Source organism: Lampris incognitus, chromosome 10 (genome assembly GCF_029633865.1).
Source record: "Lampris incognitus isolate fLamInc1 chromosome 10, fLamInc1.hap2, whole genome shotgun sequence".
Taxonomy (NCBI): Eukaryota; Metazoa; Chordata; class Actinopteri; order Lampriformes; family Lampridae; genus Lampris; species Lampris incognitus.
Genome location: NC_079220.1, coordinates 26,787,163 through 26,806,236, shown reverse-complemented (window position 1 = coordinate 26,806,236; position 19,074 = coordinate 26,787,163). Strand labels below are relative to the sequence as shown.

The following is a 19,074-nucleotide window of genomic DNA, read 5'->3' as shown; positions in this document are numbered from 1 at the left end:
CAGTGTGTGTGCTATATTGTGATATGTATCGTTATCATGATATGACGGACCTATATCGGGATATGAGATTTTGGTCATATCGCACAGCCCTATTAGTGGGCATTCAAAGTGAAACACAACTACAGCATGCATTCTAAGTGGCACAATGGCATTACAGTGCTACTACTACTTTCGGCTGCTCCCGTTAGGGGTCACCACAGCGGATCATCCATTATTAATTGAATTTGTAAAAAATGGCATTACAGTGCATGTTTCTTAATATCCTGGTTTAGATCATATCTCTCTGGCCACACTCAGTTTGTCCAACTGAAAAGTTTGAGATCACAGTCCTTTCCTGTTACTGCCGGTGTTCCCCAGGGCTCTGTATTCGGACCCCTCCTATTTATTATTTACCTACAACCCCTTGGCCACATTTTCAGGAAATGTGGCATTCAATTTCACTGCTATGCGGATGACACCCAGCTTTATCTATCCACCAAGCCTACCTCCACTCTTTCGCCCACTTCCCTTTCTGACTGCTTACTACAAATTAAATTCTGGTTTTCATACCACTTCCTCAAACTTAATAGTGCTAAAACTGAGATCCTCCTAGTAGGCACTAAATCTACTTTGGCCAAACCTGATAGTTTTTCTCTGACTATTGACAATTCCATAGTTCCTCCATCACCTCAGGTTAAGAGTCTGGGTGTCATCCTGGACAGCACATTATCTTTTGTAGCTCACATCAACAATGTTACTCGGTCTGCATACTTCCACCTAAGCAATATTTATTGTCTTCACCCATCACTTACACCTAACAGCACAGCCATACTCACTCACACCCTGGTTACATCCCGTATTGACTACTATAATTCTATCCTCTTTGGTCTTCCCGTCAAGTGTCTTCATAAACTTCAATTGGTCCAGCATTCAGCTGCCCGTGTCATTACCACAACTCCTTCCATAGATCATATCACTTCTGTTCTTCAGCAACTCCATTGGCTCCCTGTTAAATACCGTATTGACTTCAAGATCCTCCTCCTCACCTTTAAGGCCCTGAATAACCTAGCTCCTTCATATCTTTCCGAACTCCTTCATATCCACACGCCCTCCCGCACTCTCTGATCCTCTTCTGCTCTCCAACTCACTACACTATCGGCCTGCTTGAATACCATGGGGACTAGAGCCTTCAGTCATTCTGCCCCCACCACCGCCTATGGGACTCTCTCCCACATGAAATTCACAACATTGGCTCTCTTTCAATCTTCAAAGCCCATCTCAAAATGTACCTTTTCAAACTGTCATATCCAGTCTGATCCACACTTCATTGAGTTTTGTGCAGATGATGATTTTATACTTATCTGTTGTATTAACTTTTTATTGTCTACCTTGCTTTGCTTTGATTTTATGCTGTCTGATACAGTGCTGCTTGTTCTTTTTTACTGTGTTCTGTAAGGTGTCCTTGAATGCTCTGAAAGGTGCCCATAAATAAAATGTATTATTATTATTATTAAAGGAAAATGAAATGGTAGTATATGGTTTCACATGACTCACTGTGGTGGCCCTACCTGGAACACCCATTCATATTTCCAAGGAACTACTTACCGCTGAAACAGCCACCTCCAGTCCCAGGGACGCCCAGCTGATGATAATAGCCAAGACACCTAACAAACACACTCTGAGGAGAGAGAGAGAGAGAGAGAGAGAGAGAGAGAGAGAGAGAGAGAGAGAGAGAGAGAGAGAGAGAGAGAGAGAGAGAGAGAGAGAGACAGGCAAACAGCACAGTGAGGAGAGGTGTAAGCAGTTTTTACCTCATGTCTGATGGAAATTAAGAATTCTTTTGCACTGATAACAACTATTAGGGAAATAATTGATGAAAATTGAAATTCTCAGTCACCAAATACAAAAAACAAAACAAAAACAAAACATTAATTTTACATTAAGCATTGATGGTCAATGAATGTTGACTCCTCTTCATTGGCTCCAAGTCCACTCTTAGCCAAATCAATAATCTTGCACTCACCATCGATGGCACTACTGTCTCCCCTTCCCCCCAGGCACGCAACCTTGGTGTGATCCTTGATCCCACCCTCTCTCTTGAGCCACATATCCGCCAAATGGTCAAATCCTCCTTCTACCACCTTCGCAACATTGCAAAAATAAGATCCTCTCTCACACGCCCTGCTGCTGAGATACTGATCCATGCCTTCATCTCCTCCCGCCTCGATTATTGCAACTCACTCCTCTATAGCATCAGTGCTAGCTCTATCAAGAGACTCCAATTGGTCCAGAACGCATCTGCCCGACTTTTAACTTTCACCAAATCCTGGCACTACATCACCCCAGTCCTAAAAGACCTCCACTGGCTACCCATCTCCCACCGGATCAATTACAAACTCCTGGTTCTTACTTATAAAGCCCTTCACAAACTGGCTCCCCCATACCTCACCGATCTCCTCTCCCCCTACCAACCCTCTTGGTCCCTCAGATCCACCTCAGCTTCCCTTCTCTCTACCCCCAGGTCCAACCTCCGCGGCTTTGGTGACCAAGCTTTCTCCAGAGCAGCTCCCAGGCTCTGGAACTCACTTCCCCAAATCATGAGAGACTCAGAATCCCTCCCACTCTTCCAATCCCATCTCAAGACACACCTTTTCTCCATTGCCTTCTCGTGCCCCCCCGTCCACTCATACACCCCTGGTCTGGGGCAGGCTGGGGACTGAGCGCTTGACCTGCATCTGTGATTTATGTGATTTATGATGTTTGTTTTTCTTTCCCTTTATATCTGCCCAAGTCAGAGAGTACTGCTGGCATTGTGTGTGGCTGCCGCTTCTCCCTCCCGTAGCCCCCCCTTCCCATCCACCCCTGTATGTCTGTGTTATGTTCATCTGTCGTCTTGTTTCACTCCATTTATTGTAAAGCGACTTTGAGTACTAGAAAAGCACTATACAAGATTGATTTATTATTATTATTGTTAGCCTATTTGCTTATGGTTCATCTTAGCTGCTATTAAAGGGAGAACAATGGGTTTACTTGTCATAATTTAATTTCCTTTTAAGTCCATATTGCACGTACTGCATCTTCATTTACTGCCTGTAATTTGCAAATTGGACTTAATTGTGAATAACAATTACTTTATAAAAACTAATTTAAAATATTTGACAGGTGCTCTAATTAGAAAACAATTGTAATTAATTAGGGTCTTAATGACCCTTAGTAGCAAGGGTTCTTTGGTCATTTAAGTTTCATGAAGTAAATAGGGACGTAAAATATGCTGTCAACATTTAGTTAAGCCTTTGTTTCAGAAACAAAAGCTAAGCAGCACAGACAAAATTTAAAAACCAGAGAAAGGAATTCTTTTTAACACCCGTGCCAAATAATGTGACTGGGCTGGTATTTTTTACAGGCCATTAATGCCTCTCAGCTTAATTGTAATGACAAGGTTGTTCTGATGAATTTGGGTTTTCATGTAATTGTCGCTCACTCCATCACAACAGCTAAAACTATTTCCCTGGGGCAAAACCATTTTCCCCGGGGTGCTCTTGTGCACATGGTCTTGTGATCAGACTCACCCAACGAGCGTTACTTTGGAGTTTCGAATGAGGCCAAACAGCACCAGAAGGCAGATGAGGACGTCAAACAGCAATAGGCCTAAGTAACTCAGCCACCTGTAGGACAAACACCATTAGGCACAACAAATGGATGAGAGATTACACCACTACAACATATCATCCCTCAAATAAAATGAATGAAAAAAAAAAAAAACAGGTTCTCCCCAAATAAATAATTTTTCTGGCAAAAAAAGTCAACCAGCAAAATTAGAATTACATAAACCACTGCATTTTTTTTATTTTAAAATTTGGATTTTTGCCCCCTTTTTCTCCCCAATTGTATCCGGCCAATTACTCAATTCTTCTGAGCCATCCCGGTCACTGCTCCACCCCCCTCTGCCGATCTGGGGAGGGCTGCAGACTACCACATGCCTCCTCCGATACTTGTGGAGCCGCCAGCAGCTTCTTTTCACCTGACAATGAGGAGTTTTGTCAGGGGGACATAGCACGTGGGAGGATCACACTATTCCCCCCAGTTCCCCCCCCCTAAACAGGCACCCAGACCGACCAGAGGAGGCGCTAGTGCAGCGACCAGGACACATACCCACATTCGGCTTCCCACCTGCAGACATGGTAAATTGTGTCTGTAGGGACGCCCAACCAAGCTGGAGATAACACGAGGATTCGAACCGGCGATCCCCATGTTGGCAGGCAATGGAATAGACTGCTACGCTACCTGGACGCTGCCACCACTGCAGATTTTTGATAAGAATGTATAAAAACAGGGAATAGCTTCTCTCAGATTCATCCCAAACACACATCGAAAGGAGCTTATACAAAACTTTATAGTTGACTTGGTAATACATTCTTCTTAACCCTGTCTAGTTTATTGTGGCCTGAACTTGGGCAGCACTTGAAAATCCATCAGCAATGGTCACTGAAATTTTACTTAGGCCAAGTCAAGTCAATTTTATTTGTATCGCCCAATATCGCAAATTACAAATTTGCCAGCATTAGGTAACATGGTTAAGGTGTAATGAGGAACTTGTCTTGTAGTGCAACTTCATTAGGTACATCATATGTGAATTAATTTATTCCAACTGCAGTTAAAAGCCTGTTAAATGCCAAGGATGAGGTGCTTGGTCTCACTTAAACATTTTATAGTCTAACAAACAAATGTGGTCAAAATACTCGGCATATTAAAGCCCTGAAAAGTGAAAGAACACCTTTTATTTTATCCTGGAAGGGAAGCAGTGGACAGCCTTGAGATTTCTTGCAGGCAAGACACTCAGTAAGAAAGTGCTGTTCCCCACTGACAGCACAAGTCCTTGATTTCCTGTGTAAGGTTTGTTCCAATGTTACAGATAGAACAGCCTGACTGGCACTGTCTTATTAGGGAAGAAAGCAAATGTTCAACTGAAGAGTTCAGTGAGAATCTTTGTCTTGCTGTGCTTTGGTGGTTTTTGTGTGTGTATAAACCTTCAATTAGGCGATAAGGCAAACAAATATAACTTGTTTTTTTCTTCTTACATTCATACTGTTACCACTGCCTGTACAGTTTGACAATAGTGTAAAACATAGGTATGGGAATTGATATGCAAATTTACAATACTGCCACTGCAGCTACAGGCTCTGCAGCATATGCCTCAGAATGGACACAGTCACACTCTTTGTGTGTAAGTTAATGTGACAGTAAGATTCCTGGGAGCTTCACAACAATGTAAATGAGGCAGCAAATACAAGTTGTATGACACCCATAACATAATCCAACCAAACTCAGAAACAAAGCTCCAATTTCATTGATACGATAACAATGAAACGGCGGGATAACAGGGTTATTCTTGTTGAATCCTTTTGTTATATGCATTTGTTTTCTCAGCTCTTGTGCTGGTTTGGTTTGCTTCACTTATCTGCCAAGCTCTGAGGATGACAATTTTAATCAAAGGCATAGCAAAAGCTTCCACCACCTCCAAAGGGAGTGTCCCATCCACTACCATTTTGAATTTATGTAATTTATTGAGATAATCCAGTGAGACTTCTTGTGGCATCAAACAGGCTTGTACTGTCTCATAAAGAATTTACTTGACTCACTGGATTATTTTGCTCCTTATTTGTTGAGCATTTTCCCTACCATTGAGTGTAGGGAAAGTGCAACAGAGGGCTCTCCCTGAGGTTTCTTCCTATTTCTTCTCCCTGTTAAAGGTTTTTTTTTAGGGAGTTGTTCCTTATCCGATGAGAGGGTCTAAGGACAGGATGTTGTGTTGCTGTTAAGCCCACTGAGGAAAATTTGTAATTTGTGATATTGGGCTATACAAATAAAATTGATTTGATTTGATGTGTGTCTAAAAAAAAATAAAAATAATATATATATATATATATATATATATATATATATATATATATATAAAACTTTGTATTACATACACAACAACTTTGTATAACATTTATATAACAAATAATTTATTTGAATCACTGGATTATATATATATATATATGCTGGAGCCTATCCCAGCAGTCATTGGGCAGCAGGCGGGGAGACACCCTGGACAGGCTGCCAGACAATCACAGGGCTATATATAATTATATATATAAAAGTATATAAATAATAATTATTATTATAATTATTAAAAAATAATAAAGAATAACATAAAAAACATTGGAAGAATAATTTATTGAATTTACTGAAGGAATCACAGCATGGGAGACAAAAAGAGAAAAATGTGGGGTTCAAGGGGTGAGGAGACCGCACCCCTTAGTAATCTCTGGCCACAAAATTGTACAAATCCTTAAAAAGGAGGGATTTTTTTTCCTCATAGTGCCCCTCAGTCATAAACTCACCTGTACCAATCGTAGAACTCTATCTTGACAGCCAGCCTGTCGAGGGAGATGTTCTTGTTGTCCCAGAAGGGGATCTCCACCATCTGTCTAACCAGCTCGTCCAGCTGGCCCTGCAGCTTCTGGATGATGGACATGTAGTCAGTGTGTTCAGCATACTGGCCCTCAAGCTGTTGCAGATTGTTGTCCACCGTCTGGTTCAAGGAGGATGTGCTGTCATAAACCTACAACCAGCACACGCACACAAACAGAATGTATTACAGAACGAATAGGGATCCATTGGCTAGGTCTGTTGGTATGGGAAACTGATCAAACTGAGGCTAAATGATGGACAGTGTTTGGTGATGTGTTTGAAATGTTTTTGTGGGGAGTGAATAAAAGAATAAAAAATCGGGGAGGAAAAAAAAACAACAGAGTTTTACACTTTTATTCATTTAACTTTGGCTGGGAGAGACTTACCAGCATCTGCACCCCAGTGATAGTGTGGTTGACATGCCGCAGAGAATACGTCAGTTGGTTCACTCCATCACAGGTCTCACCGTTCCCATAGAAACCAACAGCTATGCCAGCGCTAAGGGGAGACAAAAGAGAGGAAAGGGGGAGGTGGGGGTGGTTGGTGAGTTGAAGAATATGGGGTGGTGGTGGGGGAATGTTAGCTCAAAAAGAAACGTGAGGCGCGCACATGTGAGTGCGCACGCACACGCACACACACACGCACATACACACACACACACAAACACAGAGGCGTGTGAACTCTACATTAACCCCATCAGTTCAGACCCCACAGTAAACAGGCTGCATTGAGCTTGAGCAGAAAGCCTCCATACAGGACCGTAGCAACCCAGAAGAATGGGCAAGCTATGCCCCAAAGCCTACACTACAGCTGACAAAGGCTGCACTGAGATAGGAGCTCAGCCCTCATTGGTGGAGACAGACACTAGTCATCTAAGTAAATTAATAAATTCACAAAAAACAAAAAAGTTAAAACACAAACTTTTATCACACCATAAGAAAATATTAAATGAATTAATTTAGCCACAGTGCAAGAATATCTTAGTGTAAATTTACAAGTTAAAGTGTCAACAACAAATTAAACTGTACTACGCATTTAACATCACCAATCCTTGTTTCACATTATGATTGATGCTTTCCGCTTCTGGTGTGGGAAGATGGCTGCGTGAATTCACGTCTGCAGCGGCCTCACCCAGTACCAGTGTGGGAAGATGGCAGCATGAACTTATGTTTGAAGCGGCCTCCCCCAGTACTGTCCATGCAGTGTCTTTGTCCACGTCTACATCTAAGTTTGTGTTTTTGTTTGATGGCTGGGAGAGCTGGCGCTGGATCGGCTGGGAGAGCTTGGTCTGAGCGTCCTGTGGGCCCAGGGACCATGGCCCTGCCTGGAGCTGTGTCCGAGGAGAAAACACCGAGGGCGGTCTGACAGGACGCGGAAGCGGGGCAGGCTAAGCTAACTGCCAGCCCATGCAGACCAGCAACTCTTACAGTCATCCTGGCTGGTGTTTGTTCTCCTGGAGAGTGATTTTTTTTTTTAGATATATGCGTTAGTTTGGATATATGTGTTCTTGTGGTTTTGGGATATGGTTTTGTCTCGGTGTTGCACTGCTGTGGGCTGGGGGAAACAACATTTTGTTTCATATCATGTGCGCAAGCGCATGAAATAAAATGACAAATGAAGTGTTTCTGATTTCTGATAGGGCCTGAAAAGAGTATTCCAAAGTGGTAACCATCACCATGTGCCAAAAGCAGTTGAAGAAAAATTTTCAAAGTTCATTTCACTTATTCCTTTGAGTTCAACAACAACATTCTTGGCAGGGATGTAGCTCTGCTTACCAGTTTGCATGTAATTACTGTACAAGAATGGCATCATGCTGAAAGAGGCAAAGCACCCTCCTGCTACTTTTTTTCCGCCAAGACACACCAACTTCTAATTGCTCCAAATCAGCTTTTTCCTGCTTTCACAGACCCACATCTGTGTGTGTGTGTGCGCGCGCACAAGCTCATAGATGCAGCTGCGGGTCATTGAAATGCAGTTCTCATCCTAATCAGGCCTCCATGCTTTTGTGTGTGACTTTACATCAGTCTAAACTGACTCAACCAAGATGTCTCTCTCGTGAGCCATCAACAGAACAAGAGAATAACCTGGGAACACAAACACTGTGCTCTGAGGACTCGACGGAAATAAAACAGGATGTTATCAAAAGCACAGTCAAGCTCCTGTCTGGGTTTTGAAAGTACCTGCCAATATGATAGTAATGGCTTTTCATTGTGCGTCTATGCTCCAAGGGCTCCAACTCACGGAGGAGGTGCTAATGTGCATCTTGATCTTTTTTTATCTCTAGAACATTTGAGTTTTGTGTGTTTGAGTGATTTTTGTGGTCATTTGTAACATACTTTTATGTTTCTTTTTTTTTATCCAGTCATCTTTCCAATCAACTCTGCAGTGTTGGGATTACCGTTGGCAATTAAGAGTTTTGCAGACAACGTTTTGACCTTCACAATGTTCAAACTGCAATACAGTGCTAGGTCTGCTTTCACTGTACTACAAAATTTTTCTTAAAATTATTCAAAACACAAGCAAATACCATGCATGCAAATCCTGACTTGTCCTCTGTGACACTGCAATGATACAAAAAGTTACATCACAATGGGTTTTATCTAAATGTGGGTTTTTTTGGGGAGTCTCCCCAACTGTACCGGGCCCCACTCTTCCGAGCCATCCCAGTCTCTGCTCCACCCCCTCTGTTGATCCGGGGAGGGCTGCAGACTACAACATGCCTCCTCTGATACATGTGGAGTCGCCAGCCGCTTCTTTTCACCTGATAGTGAGGAGTTTCACCGAGGGGACGTAGCACGTGGGAGGATCACACTATTCCCCCCCAGCCCCCCCCCCCGAACAGGCGCCCCTACCAATCAAAGGAGGCACTAGTGCGGTGACCAGGACACATACCCATATCCAGCTTCCCACTAACAGACACAGCCAATTGTGTCTCTAGGGACGCCCGACCAAGCCGGAGGCAACACGGGGTCAGTGCCTACCAAAAGTGTGTGCAGGGAGCAACGGCTAGCCCATCTGGTCCAATCCCACAGAAGAGCTACTGTAGCTCAAATTGCTGAAAAAGTTAATGCTGGCTATGATAGACAGGTATCAGAACACATAGTGCACCGCATCTTGCTGCGTATGGAGCTGTGTAGCCACAGATCGGTCAGAGTGCCCCTGTCCGCCACTGAAAGCGCCTACAATGGGCACGTGAGTTTTCAGATCTGGACCATGGAGCAGTGGAAGAACGTGGCCTGATCTGATGAATCGCGTTTTCTTTTAAATCAAGTGGACGGCTGGGTGCGTGTGCATTGTTTACCTGGGGAAGAGATAGCACCAGGATGCACTATGGGAAGATGGCAAGCCGGCGGTGGCAGTGTGATGCTCTGAGCAAAGTTCTGCTGGGAAACCTTGGGTCCTGGCATTCATGTGGATGCTACTTTTTTTTTTTTTGGGATTTTTCCCCCATTTTCTCCCCAATTGTACTTGGCCAATTACCCCATTCTTCTGAGCTGTTCCGTTTGCTGCTCCACCTCCTCTGCCGATCCGGGGAGGTCTGCAAACTACCACGCGCCTCCTCTGATATATGTGGAGTCGCCAGTCGCTTCTTTTCACCTGACAGTGAGGTGTTTCACTGGGGAGGGATGCAGCGCGTGGGAGGATCACACTATTCCCGCCAGTTCCCCGACCCCCCAAGCAGGCAGCCCGACCGACCAGAGGAAGCGCTAGTGCAGCAACCAGGACACATACCCACATCCAGCTTCCGACCCACAGACATGGCCAATTGTGTCTGTAGGGATGCCTGACCAAGCCAGTGGTAACAAGGGGATTCGAACCAGCAATCCCCGTGTTGGTAGGCAACGGAATATACCACCACGCTAGCTGGACGCCCATGTGGATGTTACTTTGACACATACCACCTACCTAAACATCGTTGCAGACCAAGTACACCCCTTCATGGCAATGGTATTCCCTGATGGCAGTGGCCTCTTTCAGCAGGAAAATGTGACCTGCCACACTGCAAAATTGTTCAGGAATGGTTTGAGGAACATGACAAAGAGTTCAAGGTGTTGCCTTGGCCTCCAAATTCCCTATATCTCAATCCGATCGAGCACCTGTGGGATGTGCTGGAAAAACAAGTACGATCCATGGAGGCCCCACCTCACAGGACTTAAAGGATCTGCTGCTTACATCTTGGTGCCAGATACTAGAGGAAACCTTAAGAGGTCTTGTGGAGTCTATGCCTTGGCGGGTCAAAGCTGTTTTGGCAGCACGAGAGGGACCTACAAAATATTAGGCAGGTAGTTTTAACGTTTTGGCTGATCATTAAAACACATTTTAGATGTCCAAGATGTGGACATCTTTGAGATAATTTTCTCAAGGGTAATAATGGTCATACACATTCATTTTGCTTTACTGAGAAGTGTACTACATAGTAGGGATATCTACTACTACCAGGGATACATACTGGTATCAGAGATTTTACCTAAGACTAAAATCCAATACCAAAAGTCATGAGTAACGTGGCAACAATTACAACACTTAAAAACATATTTGAAATAGACATCAGTAGCGAAAAAAGTGATATTGGTATATCCCTACTAAATAGCGAAACAAACACCCCAACCACAGCAATATCCAAAAGCTCCTATAACGACTAAGTTGTACAGTATTCTGAAATATGTAACTGCTCATTTATACACTGCTGACAAATGTAAATAAACAAAAAACAGTATGACGAGAGCATATTGTAGTTGTTACGATTTTCAGGTGGACAGGATGGGCAATATAAAGTATGATCATAACATTTAGCATGCCTATTTAGCTATGGCTGCCTGGGTACAACTTTTAATCAGACCCCAAAGAGTAAAAAACCAAAGCCCCCCCGCAAAACCTCCAAATAACCCCGCTGACAATGTTTTTAGAAGCCATTTGAAGGGGAAAGAGGGATTAATGATTGTTCTTGTAATGAGCAGCAGGGCAGTGACTATCCTCAAGGAGTTTGGGGGGGGCAGGGGGGATGAGCTAGGAAGAACTGAATCCCCTTTAAAATACCAACCAGCCGGGTTCCTGCATGCACACTCACCTGCAGACCAGCGTGGCAATGATGACACACCAGGCGGTGCAGCAGCAGTCAGCGTTTTGCTGCTCCTCGCCTTTCTTCCGCCGGCAGCACAGCCAGAAAGAGTAGAAGAGCAGGAAGAGCAGGTCCAGGGCCAGACATGCCAGGGCCACGCCTCCCAGCAACAAGATGGACTAGAGTAGGGGGAGGTGAAACAGAAAGACTATTAATAAAACCTCTTCTCTGTGCCCCTATGCAGAGTTTACTTTACATATAACTTTTACTTTACCTTTACTCTCATTTATACGACCTTGTTACAAGATTAATTGAAAGCTTTAGTCTCAATTATATAAAGACATAGTCCACTTCCTACTTGTGCGATGAATGCTGCCAAGAATGTGAAGTGGCTTATTAAGAAAATCCACATAGAGAAACTCAATTCATCCAATTTGAACTTCATAGTTGGGCTAGTAACAGTTTAGGGCTTGTGACATGTATTAATCTTGGACAAATTTTTTAAACGTGTGTGCTTGTTCACTGTACACTGGCTGAATATTTCTGCCAGTTTGAGGGAGATTGAGGCATTCTTCATTACCGAAATAAAGTTAACCCATTTTCTCAAAAAGGGTGATTTTAACTATCTTTCCATCCAAATGTTATGCAAATTATACCTGTGCTTGATTGTACTCCATGCTGTCTAATCACAAAGACATGCATGGGATGTATTTTAATAGCTGAAGCAATGGTTCTTGACTTTATTGCCTGTCATCATTTATTCAAAAACTGCTACCATTACCCTTAACTATGTCGTTTATCTCATTCCCTTTATAGACACAATCACACATTTAACATTATCTTGATTTCACATCAACTGAATGTATAAACTGTTATGTTATTAATATTTTTTCTCATGAAAGCTTGAGTTTACATTCAATTTCTTATTCCCAACAAAAATAAATGCATAAACGCACATAAGAAAATTTGAAATATGTCATCTCTCGTATTTCACAAACATGTCCAATAAATAATGGAAATGCTGTCTATTCCACAAATTATGTTTTAACTGAATTCCTCGAAAAAATATGTCATATGTTCCAATATGCCCTTGGGCAGTGAGGCCTTTTAAAAGGCTTTGTGAATAGCAAACAGATCTGTTAAATCAATGAAATCTTCACAGTCATTAGGATTAAAGCTAAAGATAATGACCATCTGTCTCTTTTCAATACTGATCTACTCATCCCTTAACCAATTAGACACCCATGGTTTTCTGACACAGCTCTCAGACCTTACATCAGACCTTACCTTACATTCATTTCTATTCATTGCTTTCACACTATTCAGCATACCTCCTAATTTAATCTCATTCTACTGATGGTCTCAAATTCAAACCAACTTTATCCAAAGTGAGGCTGAACAGGAAGTGCAGCCTAGAACACTGACGAGAAAGGAATGAGTGCATCACAGACCATCTCTCTGTATTCCCCAGTCATTCTGAAAGCTTTGTGAGAACACTTCACGCTTTTTTACTGGGCTAGGACTCTCCCCAACAACAACAACCACTTTTGATTCTGATGAAACACAGAGAGCTAAAAATAAAAAAGTAACAAAATGCAACAGCCCATTCATTCAAGCTAATTTGAGATGTTGGACTCTGATATATGATTCTCTGATCTCTTAGATGACAGCTGAGGGGGGAAAACTCTTTTAAGTGAGAAAAATACTATACATACACATACACACACACACAAACACATATATATATACATATATGTGTGTGTGTGTGTGTGTATATGTGTGTATATGCGTGTGTGTGTGTATATATAGATATATATACCGCTCCTCATTTGTTGAGTACTTTTAACACCATTGACAGTTTCCAGAAAAAAAACACTATCTCTCTCTCTCTCTATATATATGAAACTTTGTTAAAAGAAACACTCAATGGTAGAGAAAGTGCTCAACAAATAAACAGCAAAATAATCCTGTGAGTCAAGTAAATTTATGAGACAGTACAAGCCTGTTTCATGCTATAATGATGATTGCTTACGGCATGAAACAGGCTTGTACCATCTCATAAAGAAACTTACTTGACTCACTGGACTCACTTATATATCCATCCATTTTCCGAACCGCTTATCCTGCTATCAGGGTTGCGGGGATGCTGGAGCCTATCCCAGCAGTCATTGGGTGGCAGGCGGGGAGACACCTTGGACAGGCCGCCAGACCATCGCACAGGGCCGACATACACACACACACACACACACACACACACACACACACACACACACACACACACACACACACACACACACACACACACACACACACACACACACATTCATACCTAGGGACAATTTAGTATGGCCAATTCACCTGACCTACATGTCTTTGGACTGTGGGAGGAAACTGGAGCCCCCGGAGGAAACCCACGCGGACATGGGGAGAAAATGCAAACTCCACACAGAACGACCCGGGACGACCCCCAAGGCTGGACTACCCCAGGGCTCGAACCCAGGACCATCTTGCTGTGATGCGACCGCACTAACCACTGCGCCACTTCATATACATATAAATAAAATGTTTGGTAGATTATTTCTTTGTTGTAACAAGGTTTCTTGGCAATAAATCTTATACCGTTGGAAAGCCTGTTTATTTCCCTTTTAAATGGTGCTACATATGTTAGGAACATGCATTTGTGGGATGAGTAGCAGAGCTGAGTATGTGGGTTGCGCCCATGGAAAATTTGCCAAATCTTCTTTGCCATTGCCAAACAGCTTATTTTGCTGTTGCCATTGACTCTTGTTTTGAGCTTCTGGTACCCCAGGTGCTGACAATCAGTTGCCTGATATAAGATTTATTGCCAAGAAGCATTGTTACAACAAAGAAATAATCTACCAAACACAAATTTCCTTACTTTTTGTGCTAAGTTTATACACTGCTCAAAAAAATAAAGGGAACACATAAGCAATGCAATGTAGCTCCAAGTCAATCACACTTTTGAGATATCAACCTGTCCAGTTAGGAAGCAACACTGATTTGTGAATCAATTTCACCTGTTGGTAAATTGTCTAATTTCCACCAGGTGGAAATTAGACAATTTGCAAGACAACCCCTATAAAAGGAATGGATTTGCAGGTGGTGGCCACAGACCATTTGCCTGTCCTCATCTTTTCTGGCCGATCTTTGGTTAGTTTTTCATTTTGCTAGTGCCCTCACCACTAGAGGTGGCATGAGGCTGTATCTGCAACCTACAGAAGTTGCTCAGGTAGTGCAGCTCATCCAGGATGGCACATCAATGCGTGCTGTGGCAAGAAGATTTGGTGTGTCTCCCAGCACAGTGTCCAGAGCATGGAGGAGGTACCAGGAGACAGGCCAGTACACCAAGAGACGTGGAGGGGGCCGCAGGAGGACAACAACCCCGCAGCAGGACCGCTATCTGGTCCTTTGTGCAAGGAGGAACAGGAGGAGCACTGCCGGAGCCCTACAAAACGACCTTCAACAGGCCACTAATGTGCAGGTTTCTGCTCAAACAGTGAGAAACAGAATGCATGAGGATGGTATGAGGGCCCGACGTCCACAATTGGGGCCTGTGCTCACAGCCCAACACGGTGCAGCCCGATTGACCTTTGCCAGAGAACATCTTGGTTGGCAGATTCGCCATTGGCGCCCTGTGCTCTTCACAGATGAGAGCAGGTTCACACTGAACACGTGACAGACGTGAGAGAGTCTGGAGACGCTGTGGAGAACGTTCTGCTGCCTGCAACATCCTCCAGCATGACCGGTTTGGCGGTGGGTCAGTGATGGTCTGGGGAGGCATATCCTTGGAGGGCCGCACAGACCTCTACGTGCTAGCCAGAGGTACCATGACTGCCATTAGGTACCGGGATGAGATCCTCAGACCCATTGTCAGACCATATGCTGGTGCAGTGGGCCCTGGGTTCCTGCTCATGCATGACAATGCTCGTCCTCATGTGGCCAGAGTGTGTCAGCAGTTCCTGTATGTCGAGGGCATTGATGCTATGGACTGGCCTGCACGTTCCCCAGACCTGAATCCAATCGAGCACCTCTGGGACATCATGTCTCGTACCATCCGCCAACGTGATGTCGCACCACAGACTGTCCAGGAGTTGACCGATGCCCTGATCCAGGTCTGGGAGGAGATCCCTCAGGAGACCATCCGTCGTCTCATCAGGAGCATGCCCAGACGTTGTAGGGAGTGCATACAGGCACGTGGAGGCCACACACACTACTGAGCCTCATTTTGAATCTTCTTGAAGAATTTCCACAGAAGTTGGATCAGCCTATGTTCTCATTTTCCACTTTGATTTTGAGTATGATTCTGAATCCAGACCTTAATGGGCTAATGATTTTGATTTCCATTGATCATTCTTAGGTTATTTTGCTCTAAACACATTCCTCTGTCTAATAAATTAAGATTTTCAGCTGAAATATTTCATTCATCGAGGTCTATATTGTGTTTTTAGGTGTTCCCTTTATTTTTTTGAGCAGTGTATATGCATATATATGTATATATGTATATATATACACACACACACACAGCGTTTTTTCAGGAAACCGTCAATGGTGTTGATGAAAGTGCTCAACAAATGAGTGGAATAATAAGATAGATGTAGGTTGGCAACTGACGAGTGCATGAAACAGTCTTGTACTGCTATGAATTAGTTTTTTCCTACATCTATCTTACTATATATATATATATATATATAGAGAGAGAGAGAGAGAGAGAGAGAGAGAGGAGCAGACACATATATGAATATATAAATATATATATATATATATAATGTAAAAAAATATTAAAAAATTATACAAAATTTAAAAATGTAAACAAATTATAAAAATAAAAAAATATAGGAAAAAAATATATATAGCGCAAGAGAGAAAGTGAGAGAAGCAGAAACAGAACGAGACTAAGAGTGCGGCTTTACAAGAAAACACATTTCACAGACAATAACAGCTGCGTGTCGGCGCAATTATTATTCACTGAGAGCCTTTTAAAGCTAGCAGCAGAGTAGTATACTGTGGGTAGTTGGACCTATGGTTTCAGCTGCCAGCACTTATGTAGGTCAAACAGAGGGCCTGTCTCTTCACTGTATCCTCCTGAGAATTAACGGTAGGGCAGATCCAACCTTTTTTTTTTAAGTGTAAAAATACACTGCTGTTTGCCCCTTATTGCAATTCATAATTGACATATCACTGATGAGTACAGTAGGGACATCTAATTTAGCATCATATATAAATATTGCAAAAAGACAAGAACAACTCCAGTGCAGATAAACTATGACATGTATTACTACTGTACACTTTACTACACATTGGAAGTAATAACGGCCACCCAGCAACAAACATTTACTGTACTTGGGCATTGTACAAACAAGGATAGGAGTAAAAATAAAATGAGTGATGTAGAGGTTGGGTAAGGACTAAAAAGAATAAAATACGCAATATAACTGATAGGACAATAACTGAGAACAACTGGTGTTCCTTAATACATTTTAGCAGCCTGTTGCTGAGGGGGGTGCAATGTTTAAACAGTGTGTCATGGGGAGGGTGGGAGGTGTTGCTCATGGTGTCCATCAGCTTAGTGATCATAATTTCATTCTTGAACTACCGTCTCAAGTGTGTCTAAGGTGAGACCAACGACTGAGTTTGCCCTCCTGATTATGTTGCCCTATATCTGGTTATCACCCATGTTGCTAGCCACTACATGCTGATATAATTGCTTAATAAAATAACCTGGGTCTTATTTTCGTAGTTTTGCCATTGTGCATAACAGTAACTATTTCTTGCTCTACATTGTCGAGATTTTGGTCAGGGGAAAAAGTTTTACACAAGTGTCAGACATGTTTCTGGAAGCTAGAACTAAAGAGCAGGTTAAAAGTTAGTATCAGAAATGTCCAATGCTATCAACAATGATCAGTCATATTGCTAAACTACTTCCTGGTTCAACTTGCAGGAACTAACATCTTACTTAATGTAGGCAGTCATAACCATTGATAAACTACCTAGCCAGCACCATTGGGAAGTCACATAAATGGGAAATAATGTACACAGTCTAACTAAGGCACTACATTTTTGGTTGTTGTCATTGTTATTGTTGAAAGGTTAGGTGGGGGCTCATGTTCTGATATCCCCTTACGATGACATTTTAAAGCTGGGCGTAGTGGTGATCCTGTATCCAACATCTCAATGACGAAGTCAGTGAGTAAAATTATATCATAACCGATAGGCATGATGAAAAAAACTAGCAAAATAAGACCCTAATATAATAATAATAATAATTAAAAAAACAGAATTAACAGTCTAGTCCACTTTATTGTCCAGATGCAATCTTAAGAACTGGGATATTACAATCTCCACAAGCTATTAATTGGTCTGAGGTGTATCTTTGACCATCTGAAATCTACCATCATCTCTCTTGTCTTGGAAGAACTAGGTAGCATATGGCTTCTCTTGCACCACTCATTTAAGTTCTTCGTAAATCCCATGCGCTTAGTTTCTTTGCCTACGCTGATGAGCCACACTGAATCATTGGAGAACTTCTCATGAAGACATGACACAGAAGTGAGTCATAAAGTGAGAGCATAAACTGAGAAGGAGACGGCACTCTGCCTTTGGGTGTTCCAGAGCAGCTCACCATTGTAGACTGCCACCATCCTGACGTACAGCCTAGCTCTTGAACTAAAACTATCCATCCATCCATCCATCCATCCATCCATCCATCCATCCATCCATCCATCCATCCATCCCAGACTCACTAAGTTCAGAGAGAAAAACAAGCAGGAGTGAGATGTTTTTAAACCGCTAAATTGCCTGTGAGTTCCTTTTAAAGAGCAATCCAGCCTCCATTCATTTTGGGGCATTGAACACTGTCATTGAACACTGTCAAGTACAACAACAGCTACAGAGCCAAGGAGCTCTTTCAATTCAAGAAAGCAACAGCTTTGGTCCTTGTCATAACACAGGTCAAATCTATGGAAAAGAGGTGGGGTGGGAGTGAAGGCTAACAGTATCCAATCTTTGTACTAAGAGGCATGATCCAAAGACCAATAGAACCAAAGTTAAAAAAAGAGGCTTCAGGCATCATCAAAGGGAAAGGAGAAGCATATACTAGCCATGTACATGCACAGTGATATGCATGCAAAAAATCCCCCCATTATACCCCAGAGAAATATGGCTTTAATTAAATTTGTAGAATTCACTCCATTGTTGATGATGGGGTAAAAGTGCTATGTTGTGAAGTGTGAAGGAGGCTCGTCCCTCCCCCACTTTCAGCTGTGAACCATGTGGTGCTCTCTTCTTCACCCTTGGACGGACCTGGCTTAACTTCTTTAAATCTATGAGTTTAAGAGTAGATGATGGCAGTCTTATGCGATGGCAGCACAAAATCCAACAAGGCCTACAAGATGTGAAAATTGTCACTGCTTATTGTAGCATTTGAGGATGGCAGGGTTATCCCATGGGAGATCTGAGCCAATTCTCAGAAAAGACATAGAATAAGTAGGCTAGTGTCTATATTTACAGCAAAGGTCAAGGCATGGACGTGAGAGCTTGACAGATGGTGCCATGCTAGAGAC

The 19,074-nt window shown here is 42.7% G+C and overlaps 1 protein-coding gene across 1 annotated transcript in view; it reads right to left on the bottom strand.

The window, feature by feature from the left end:
* ttyh3a (tweety family member 3a) overlaps positions 1-19,074 on the bottom strand; it is a 48,724-nt gene that overhangs the window by 28,311 nt on the left and 1,339 nt on the right. The window contains exons 2-6 of the mRNA XM_056287935.1: positions 11,504-11,673; positions 6,822-6,933; positions 6,366-6,586; positions 3,549-3,644; positions 1,585-1,657 (exon numbers count right to left, since the gene is read on the bottom strand). Of these exons, the coding sequence (XP_056143910.1) occupies positions 1,585-1,657; positions 3,549-3,644; positions 6,366-6,586; positions 6,822-6,933; positions 11,504-11,673 (672 nt within the window). The remainder of the gene's footprint in view (positions 1-1,584; positions 1,658-3,548; positions 3,645-6,365; positions 6,587-6,821; positions 6,934-11,503; positions 11,674-19,074) is intronic.